The sequence below is a fragment of the Teleopsis dalmanni genome, unplaced genomic scaffold (assembly GCF_002237135.1).
Source record: "Teleopsis dalmanni isolate 2A unplaced genomic scaffold, ASM223713v2 unscaffolded_contig_0906, whole genome shotgun sequence".
NCBI classification, from domain to species: Eukaryota; Metazoa; Arthropoda; class Insecta; order Diptera; family Diopsidae; genus Teleopsis; species Teleopsis dalmanni.
The window spans coordinates 1-10,961 of NW_024032288.1; the positions used below are offsets into that span (position 1 = coordinate 1).

General features: G+C 37.3%; 1 protein-coding gene across 1 annotated transcript; it reads left to right on the top strand.

The window, feature by feature from the left end:
• The first annotated feature begins 2,767 nt into the window (after positions 1-2,767).
• LOC119663797 lies at positions 2,768-3,867 on the top strand. Its single transcript, XM_038073396.1, has 4 exons — positions 2,768-2,809; positions 2,901-3,117; positions 3,172-3,724; positions 3,771-3,867. Exons 1-4 carry the CDS (start codon positions 2,768-2,770, stop codon positions 3,865-3,867), a joined length of 909 nt encoding a protein of 302 aa, XP_037929324.1.
• The last annotated feature ends 7,094 nt before the right edge of the window (positions 3,868-10,961 follow it).

Consider the following 10,961-nt stretch of genomic DNA (forward strand, 5'->3'; position numbering starts at 1 on the left):
ATCCCAATTTAATTTGAGTAGTCACAATTCTTGTAAAATTATTTTTGCAGTAATAAGTAGTGGCGCAAGCAGTCCAAGTGGATCAAATAGTGATGAAGCGAGCGATAAAATAGAGCGTTTTGTTAAATTACCTTTGTGAAGATCTATTGGTGAAAATGAAAACAAAAATTGATCTTGCTTCTGATCGCACATAATGCCCAATGCATTAGTGATTGAAATATCAGTGAGGTTTAAATCCTTCATAGTGATATCGTCGACAAATGTTTCCACGTTGGAATGCCACTTAGCGAGTACTATACAACCATTTCGTAAAATACTAGAGACTTCATATTTTATTGTTGACAATTCATCTAATGAGTCTGCTCCGCATAGAAAATCATCGACGTAGAATGATGACTTGATCACCTTTGAACCAATTGGAAATTCGAAAACATATTCATCAGCCAAGTAGTGTAGGCTTCTCACAGCTAGAAACGGTGCACTTGCTGTTCCGTATGTAACAGTATTGAGTTTATAGGTATGTATCTCTTCACTTTCTGAAGTACGCCATAAAATATATTGAAAATAGCGGTCACGTGAGTCAACTAAGATTTGTCTAAACATTTCCACTATGTCTGCAGTAATGATGTAGCGATAATGGCGGAAACGTAACAAAAGCGTAAACAAATCTTCCTGAATTAAGTGATTTTTGCGTTGTAGTACGACATGAGGCGTCAAACACAACTCTAAGCTTTGTAGAAGTGCTATTTGGCTTGAGCACGCAATGCTGAGGTATATAGTAGTGGGATGTACGAAGATAAGGTCCTTCGATCCGGGTCATATGGCGAAGTTTCTCATATTCAATCATATATGCAACATATTGTGCCGTTATTTCTGGCATATGTGACAAGCGACGTTCCAATGTAGTGAATCTTCGAAAAGCGATATCTCGTGAAGGTCCAAGTGAAATGAATGTTTCCTTAAATAGTCCCCCACTTGGTAGGTACCTTGTCGTGGTGTGGGGGCTTAGGGCTGCAGTGATTCGTCGGGCTTCATTAACGGGGGTAGTCATACAATGATATGCTACCTCCTGATAGGGCTTCCCATGTTAGACAGGCCGGCAGATGAGCAACCAACTAAAACCTGCCTGTGTGCGTCTGTTTCTCCCCAAACTAGGGGCGGCACACAACGACGTCTGTTTTTTCCATGTCAGGGGTGGTCGAGTCCAAGTCTTTTTGTGCATAAGGTGGCAGACTTTTAAAGAAACCCTACAGGGAGGAAGCGTTTATGCATGACTAATGTCAGCTGAGAATATTAAAGTTACGGTGCAGGGAATCGGATCCCCAGTACCGGCGGTAGTTTCGAGCAAGAGGGGTACCTGGCGTCGAGATCCTGTGACCTCTCAAATTCAAATTCAAATTCAAATGCAAACTCAAATCTAACTTCAACTTTCAAATTAGAAGTTTCTGATAAAAATAATGGACAGGGTGCGGTCTCCAAGCCAACTTTGGGTAGGCAATGAGCCTTGACTGAGGGGGGTGAGGGAGATCAAATCGGGTCTCATTTTCTGAACTTACGCAGCAACCGACGATGACTCCTTATCACAGGCTAGCAACGTCGATGACATCAGTCCAGAGGTTGAATAACTTTTTCTTGGTCCTCCTCAATTCTCCTCATCCAAGGCTTCAATGCGGGGGATGGAGCCGCATTGGAGATAGTAACAAAGGAGCAGAAGGTCAGGAATGGCTACAAGCGATCGGTCTACTATCTAAGGAAAATGACGGCGAGGGACTCTTCCTCCTTCACGAAGAGGGAAAAGGACCTAATTAGGAAACATAAAAAGGCTGTGACAAAGTTGGAAAGAGACAACGCTACAGCTCAATCATTAGGAAAACAAGGGCAGTCCAAAGTGGAAGCAAAGTCCGTTAAGGATATCGCTTCAACAGCAGACAAAGCGGATCCAACGAGCGCGGTCAAGAATAGTAGCCTTAAGCTGCCACCAAAGACCAAACCCACAGGATCCTCTACAATGATACCCTCCTCTTCGACGGGCAAAGCCACAAAAAGGGCACTGTCTGAAGAAGAGACACATAAGGACTCAAAAAAGCCCAAATTATCGGCCTCTTTTGAATCCCCAATGGAGCTGCAAGTAGCCATCATAGACAAAGTCGACCCTGATGGGAAGATAACACCTAAGAATTGGCTACTCGTTGAGGCGCGTCTGATGACAGCAATGACGGAAACGGATAGTGAGGAATTAGTGTTCGACGGAGCTGGATGGCAGAAAGGTGTTAAGGTTGTTGGTTGCGGCAACAAGAAGTCCATGGATTTCCTTACGCGAACAATCGAAAGTCTTGGCACACTCTGGTAGGGAGCTCAACTCGAAGTAGTTCCTCGCTCTCAGCTTCCTGTACGCCCGATTGTATCCCTGTGGGGCCCACCTCTGGTTCCGGACAAGGACGTCATTTTGAAACTTATCGGACGGCAAAATCAGGCGCTGAAAACATCTGAATGGCAGATAGTGAATATGGCTGTCTGTATAAGCGGAACAGGTAGTGACATACTAATCGCTGTGGATCAACCGTCTCTATCCATTTTAAAAAAGGAAGGAACCATCAAATTCGGGCTAGGTTCTCTAAAGGTTCGGGTGCCAGGTGACAGGCCTCAAACCAGCAGAGGGAAGGCTGGAGGTAGTGCAAATTAATCTGCACCACTCCACCCTAGCCTCGCTCGACCTGATTAAGTACCTCGCGGAGCGTGATGTGGACGTGGCAATTGTCCAAGAACAATGGCTTGTCAAAGGCAAGGTCGCCGGACTTGGACTGAGTGGGTATGATCTCTACACTCCACATACACAAGGTAAGATTAGAACCTGTATAGTTGCAAAAAAAAGTCTTAATATTTTTCCCTTAACTTCTTAGAACAATGGAGATCTCACAGCGGTAGTATGTGAACAAAGGCACAGGCCTAGCCTACTGTTAACGTCCGCATATTTTCCGTACGATGAAGAAGAACCAACACCAACAGCCTTTCGAGCACTGACTGCATATGCAGGATCACGAGGATTATTTCTGGTAGCTGGTTGCGATGCAAATGGACATCACGAGTGCTGGGGCAGCAGTGATACCAACAGCAGGGGTGAGTCCATTTTCGATTTTATTCTTTCTACTAACCTAACTTTATGCAATAAAGGCAATAAGCCAACATTTCGAAACAGGGTTAGGGAAGAAGTTATTGATATTACGGTGGCCACTGACTCTAAATACTTTAAGGTAGACAATTGGAGGGTATCAGACACGCACTACTTTTTGGATTATTGTTGGATACACTTCACCATCAATCTAGAAGTTAAGAGTCCAAGACCATACAGAAATTCCAAAAATGCCGACTGGTCAAACTTTTCGAAACTTGTGAGCCAAAAGCTAATTCGGACAAACGTCAAAATTGGTCAAGGGAACGCAAACATTGATAAAGCGGTCGATCGCATTACGGGTATCTTGAATAAATCTTTTGAATCAGCTTGCCCCCTAACTAGGTCAAAAACTAAGCCTCAACCGGCTTGGTGGAGTGCGGAATTGAGGCTGCTGAAAACTACATCCAGAAACCTCTTCAACAAGGCAAAAAGTAGCCAGCAAGAAGAGGATTGCAACTTTTATAAAGTCAGTTTTAATATGTATGGTATAAAAGCAGAATTAAAACTGCAAAGAGAAATTCCTGGCAACAGTTCTGCGGAACTATTGAGACTGTAAATGAAGCATCAAGGTTACGAAATAATAACCTTCCTTAAATAGCAATCGAACAACTACACGTCCACTAGCATTGCGTGAAACAGTGTTACAAAATTCAGCTTCGCAATTAGATTTTTCATCAGTCAGCTTAGGTGCTTAGGTAATTTCATTTAATTTCCACAACTGTTCGATATTGAAATTAACGGCTTCTTTACAAGAAAGGAAGCAAGTAGAAGATTTAGAGTGCCAGAATTATACTTATCTGACACAACCCAACCAAGCAATGTTTTTTGAAGCGTAGGTAAGTTATCTCTAAGTTTGATTTGTCCTAAGGAAAGTATATCGATGAATGTCTCTGTTCCTAATAATAGGTCGATACGATTTGATTTATAGAAATTTTCATCTGCAAGCTTAGTGTTTGCTGGTAAATTCCAAGAAGAAATATCAATTTGTGATTGATGCTGGTACAAAATATGAGAAGTGATTCAAAAATCAAGTGGAATTTCGAAATCAGCAAGGCAAGATTTTATATTAGTCGAGGTTTTGTGTTTTATCCTTGTATTTGTGTATTTGTAGCTGATGTAGTTTGCATCGTTGAGGTGCTGGCGATAACAAAAATGTACTTGATGTATTTTGAGCTCGATGAAGCATTATATGATGAAACCGTGAACAATTGCATTTGTAGTTTGTTTGTCGGAGCCAATTGAACGCAACGAATCGTAGATTGCAGACACATTGTCAACCAGACTTCTAAGATGGCTACAACTTTGCTTTGATATATGTGGCAATTCAAACAGTGAAGCAATATTTTTCATAAAAATGAAACTGCTATTATCATAGCGGGATTTCAATCTCTGAAGTGCTTTTGGATAATTTTCGTTACTAACTTGAAAAGCCTTTACGGTATTCAATGCTTGTCCATGTAAACAGTTTAACAAATGATTAAATTTTTCAATATATGACAATGATTTGATTAAAAGACGAAATAAAATTTTTGTATTCGGAGTATGTTCCACTAAACGACGGCAATTTTGAACGGTGGCAATCTCGTATTTGATGACCCTCTTAAATAGATGTTTTGATGTTGACATATAGATCCTTAAGCTCGCCTCTCATTCTGTCCAATTCTTCAATTCGAGTTTGATAGCTCATTAGCTGCGTGAAGTACGATTCCAAAATGCCTAAACTGCATTTTAATTCAATAGGCGATAAAACCATTGTGTCTGATTTTGCATTTCGTTCTATGATATTCCTGATCCGAGTAATATTCTTCTTCGTGTTAGCACATTGCTGTTTCTCATTGCTGCCTCTCATTATGTCTCATTATGTCCAATTCTTCAATTCGAGTTTGATAGCTCATTAGCTACGTGAAGTACGATTCCAAAATGCCTAAACGGCATTTTAATTCAATAGGCGATTAAATCATTGTGTCTGATTTTGCATTTCGTTCTATGATATTCCTGATCCGAGTAATATTCTTCTTCGAGTTAGCACATTGCTGTTTTAGTTCAGTAGCCATACTAAAATCCAATTAAATTGCCGTAGATGCAAAAATCAAAATATTGTGAACAATTGATATATCGAAAATAGAGAAAATAACACGCAACAATAATTACACTGAAATAAATCGAACGCAGCAGCACAGCAGCGACAAGAACCAAAAGTAGCGTAGCAAAGGATGCACAAATTTTAGAAAAATACGTAAAACCAAAACGCAATCAAAAAACAGCAAAGCGTTGACAGCAGATGTAGCTGCAAGACAGCGCAGCGAGAAGTAAAGCGAGAAACAAAGCGTCGCAGTTGACAGCAGATGTAGCACCAAGACAGCACAGCAAGAACTAAAGCAAGAAACAACGCATCGCAGCAAGATATCAAAGTACCAACTACCGTAAGAATATCAAAAACAAAGTGCTTTTATTAACGATATCAACTTTAAAAACGTTATGTTTGAACAAGAATGTTCATTAACAATCTTTATGTCCCTTACCACTGGTGGGGGGAAACAATAAATGATTGGTGAGACGTTGATTTACTTTCAACAACTGATTTTATTTAAATTGATTTGTTCTTTTATACAAAATAAAATGCAACCGTAATTGCAAAACATACAATAAATAAAATAACTTATTGCTTAATTCGCACAAATTGCTTAATAAGCAATAGTTGCGAATGCTTTACTTATGACCTAATTTTTACTTTTTGTTGATTCGTCAACCAAGAAATTAAGCAACAGGTGTGAGCGATTAACTCATGACCTAGTTCTTAATTTTTTGTTGATTCGTCAACATTATGCCGGCTCTGCGTTGGTATTACGAGTTGGTCTAGAATTGTTAGCCTCAGCAGGTTGTTGTTTATGTGCAAGACCAAGCGACATCGTAAGTGGACGGTGATGTATGATTATTGGCTGATGTTGATGGTATTCTCGGTTTAATGTAACACATGTAATATAAGACTCCAACGAATATGATTATTATTATAGCTGTAGCCCCGATGACCCATTTCTTTCAATATTGATGAGTCATTATTGTTTTCCAAGATATTTCGTTGACTTGGTCCATGTTGTCTTGAGCATCCCTTGCGGAGTACAAAAGCATAGTTGATAAATCTTGCACCAATGGGATAACGGTTTCATTTGTAATTTTATGCATTCTACTGTCAGGTATTGAAATGTTTTGCATGCTGATTGGTTTAACGTGGTGTGTGATTGATTGAAATTCTTTCATCATTCTTCCTTCCAGTTGAATAGTCTTAGAATGTATTACACAATCTGGAGAGATATGAATGATTCCCGTATAATTCAGAACTACTTCTTCACGTTCAATATGACAAATTACATGAATTGTCGTTAAATTTGGTGTAATGAATATCCAAGCATTGGGCGTCCAAAGCTCTTTCCAAACTGGTTGTATAACTTGAAATCTTTTTGACGGACAGTTATCGAATGTTAATTTATTATACAATTGCTTAATTACACAATTGGAACTCTCGTCAATGTTGTAAAATATTGTTGGATGAAGTTACCTAGTACCATTATTCAGCTTGGTTGCAGTCTCCATTTGGCTGATAGTAACGTCAAAATATTTTTTACTGCTATAATTGATGCCAAATGTGGATGTTAACAATTCGATTTCTTGATATATATTATCATTAATTCTTTCTGGAATCGTGTTGAATCTAATGATTTCATATTCTTCTATATCGCTGATTGTGAAATAACCATAAATTATAACGTTGTCAGTATCTCGAACATATTCCAATCTGTTCATCGGGATTGGTAAGACATAAATTTCTGGTCCAATTTTTGAGGAACATCGAGTTATAATATCATTGATTTCATCATGCGAAAGGAATTCATAAATATGACTGCGTTTTAAATATACATTGAAGATCTTATTATATTTTGATTCTACTTCTCGAATGTAATTGGATGCCATTATATATGAATTAAGTACATATATATTCAGTTTATTTCCTTCTCCGATATCATGCCAACCTTGCATCTGACTAATAGCCTGCAATCCTTCGTTTAGTCTTTTACTAAAGCTGTTGATTTTGTTGATGATTTTAGTTTCTGTGTTGTTTACTGCCGCTATTGTGGATATCATGATTCTAGCATTTGATTTAGTATTTTGGATCAATAATTTCTGATTTTGATCCAACGTTTCAATGTCGTGATACACTTCATCGTTTACACCAAAAAGTGTTGTTAACACTGTACCTAATATTCCTCGGGGACTTCTTGTAACTGATGATTCTGCCGTCAACAATCGATCAATGGTTGTTCTTAAGATGCGCCCTTCATGACTTAAATTGGAAACTAAATCGTCACATTGTATATAAGGATTGACAGCCCTTGACTTGGTACACAACATTGTTAATTGTTTTATGGTGTTATTAACGTTCCTTTGATGTTGAATTATGTCACGGATTGGAAATGTGATAGTGGTTCTAAGTGTTCCTCTTTGTATTTTTGCTTTGCCTAATCCTTCAATGAATAATCCTGATTCGGGATATGTTATAGTGGGTGTTGCTAATGTAGTTCCTAATGTGAGATATGCCAAAAATATAGCAAGAACTGTCGATTTTGATTGCCTAGCCGATAACCATTGTCGTCGCGTTTTAGGATCTCCTGCAGTAGACTTTGTCGAAACTACTTCTTTATTTCTAATAGTGTTTCCAAATGGTAACATATTTTGAGTGTCTGATTCTGCTTTGATTAATGTTGCTTCTTTAAATAATTTTGGGAACTTCTCCTGGTTTAACGGAATATGACCTTCTTTTACATTATCAGTGATTGGTAGAAGACATATTTTTTGGATTGTACGTTTTACTATCCCCTTTTGGGTTTTAATTGTAGCAACTCGGGTTAAGCCATCTGTTCCTTTATGAACTTCTATAACTCGGCCTAGAGGCCACCTCGATGATATTAATGTTTCGTCTTTCAATAGGACTAGTTGACCAACTTCTAAGTTTGGTATAGATTTTGTCCATTTGTATCTCTGTTGTTGAATACATTGTTGTTGAATACCAACTACCGTAAGAATATCAAAAACAAAGTGCTTTTATTAACGATATCAACTTTAAAAACGTTATGTTTGAACAAGAATGTTCATTAACAATCTTTATGTCCCTTACCACTGGTGGGGGGAAACAATAAATGATTGGTGAGACGTTGATTTACTTTCAACAACTGATTTTATTTAAATTGATTTGTTCTTTTATACAAAATAAAATGCAACCGTAATTGCAAAACATACAATAAATAAAATAACTTATTGCTTAATTCGCACAAATTGCTTAATAAGCAATAGTTGCGAATGCTTTACTTATGACCTAATTTTTACTTTTTGTTGATTCGTCAACCAAGAAATTAAGCAACAGGTGTGAGCGATTAACTCATGACCTAGTTCTTAATTTTTTGTTGATTCGTCAACATTATGCCGGCTCTGCGTTGGTATTACGAGTTGGTCTAGAATTGTTAGCCTCAGCAGGTTGTTGTTTATGTGCAAGACCAAGCGACATCGTAAGTGGACGGTGATGTATGATTATTGGCTGATGTTGATGGTATTCTCGGTTTAATGTAACACATGTAATATAAGACTCCAACGAATATGATTATTATTATAGCTGTAGCCCCGATGACCCATTTCTTTCAATATTGATGAGTCATTATTGTTTTCCAAGATATTTCGTTGACTTGGTCCATGTTGTCTTGAGCATCCCTTGCGGAGTACAAAAGCATAGTTGATAAATCTTGCACCAATGGGATAACGGTTTCATTTGTAATTTTATGCATTCTACTGTCAGGTATTGAAATGTTTTGCATGCTGATTGGTTTAACGTGGTGTGTGATTGATTGAAATTCTTTCATCATTCTTCCTTCCAGTTGAATAGTCTTAGAATGTATTACACAATCTGGAGAGATATGAATGATTCCCGTATAATTCAGAACTACTTCTTCACGTTCAATATGACAAATTACATGAATTGTCGTTAAATTTGGTGTAATGAATATCCAAGCATTGGGCGTCCAAAGCTCTTTCCAAACTGGTTGTATAACTTGAAATCTTTTTGACGGACAGTTATCGAATGTTAATTTATTATACAATTGCTTAATTACACAATTGGAACTCTCGTCAATGTTGTAAAATATTGTTGGATGAAGTTACCTAGTACCATTATTCAGCTTGGTTGCAGTCTCCATTTGGCTGATAGTAACGTCAAAATATTTTTTACTGCTATAATTGATGCCAAATGTGGATGTTAACAATTCGATTTCTTGATATATATTATCATTAATTCTTTCTGGAATCGTGTTGAATCTAATGATTTCATATTCTTCTATATCGCTGATTGTGAAATAACCATAAATTATAACGTTGTCAGTATCTCGAACATATTCCAATCTGTTCATCGGGATTGGTAAGACATAAATTTCTGGTCCAATTTTTGAGGAACATCGAGTTATAATATCATTGATTTCATCATGCGAAAGGAATTCATAAATATGACTGCGTTTTAAATATACATTGAAGATCTTATTATATTTTGATTCTACTTCTCGAATGTAATTGGATGCCATTATATATGAATTAAGTACATATATATTCAGTTTATTTCCTTCTCCGATATCATGCCAACCTTGCATCTGACTAATAGCCTGCAATCCTTCGTTTAGTCTTTTACTAAAGCTGTTGATTTTGTTGATGATTTTAGTTTCTGTGTTGTTTACTGCCGCTATTGTGGATATCATGATTCTAGCATTTGATTTAGTATTTTGGATCAATAATTTCTGATTTTGATCCAACGTTTCAATGTCGTGATACACTTCATCGTTTACACCAAAAAGTGTTGTTAACACTGTACCTAATATTCCTCGGGGACTTCTTGTAACTGATGATTCTGCCGTCAACAATCGATCAATGGTTGTTCTTAAGATGCGCCCTTCATGACTTAAATTGGAAACTAAATCGTCACATTGTATATAAGGATTGACAGCCCTTGACTTGGTACACAACATTGTTAATTGTTTTATGGTGTTATTAACGTTCCTTTGATGTTGAATTATGTCACGGATTGGAAATGTGATAGTGGTTCTAAGTGTTCCTCTTTGTATTTTTGCTTTGCCTAATCCTTCAATGAATAATCCTGATTCGGGATATGTTATAGTGGGTGTTGCTAATGTAGTTCCTAATGTGAGATATGCCAAAAATATAGCAAGAACTGTCGATTTTGATTGCCTAGCCGATAACCATTGTCGTCGCGTTTTAGGATCTCCTGCAGTAGACTTTGTCGAAACTACTTCTTTATTTCTAATAGTGTTTCCAAATGGTAACATATTTTGAGTGTCTGATTCTGCTTTGATTAATGTTGCTTCTTTAAATAATTTTGGGAACTTCTCCTGGTTTAACGGAATATGACCTTCTTTTACATTATCAGTGATTGGTAGAAGACATATTTTTTGGATTGTACGTTTTACTATCCCCTTTTGGGTTTTAATTGTAGCAACTCGGGTTAAGCCATCTGTTCCTTTATGAACTTCTATAACTCGGCCTAGAGGCCACCTCGATGATATTAATGTTTCGTCTTTCAATAGGACTAGTTGACCAACTTCTAAGTTTGGTATAGATTTTGTCCATTTGTATCTCTGTTGTTGAATACATTGTGACCGAAAAGTTTCCGGAAATTTTAAATAAAACGCAAAATTCTTAATCTTCATCAATATTTATTTTATCTTCCTTCAAAATATGCTCC

What these genes read in the sequence shown, in the direction of transcription:
- LOC119663797 (XM_038073396.1), top strand. Translation starts at nt 2,768, where the DNA reads ATGGCTTGTCAAAGGCAAGGTCGCCGGACTTGGACTGAGTGG. An exon ending in CAGTGATACCAACAGCAGGG is followed by an intron (nt 3,118 to 3,171) that starts GTGAGTCCATTT and finishes TATGCAATAAAG; the next exon opens with GCAATAAGCCAACATTTCGA. An exon ending in TCTGCGGAACTATTGAGACT is followed by an intron (nt 3,725 to 3,770) that starts GTAAATGAAGCA and finishes TTCCTTAAATAG; the next exon opens with CAATCGAACAACTACACGTC.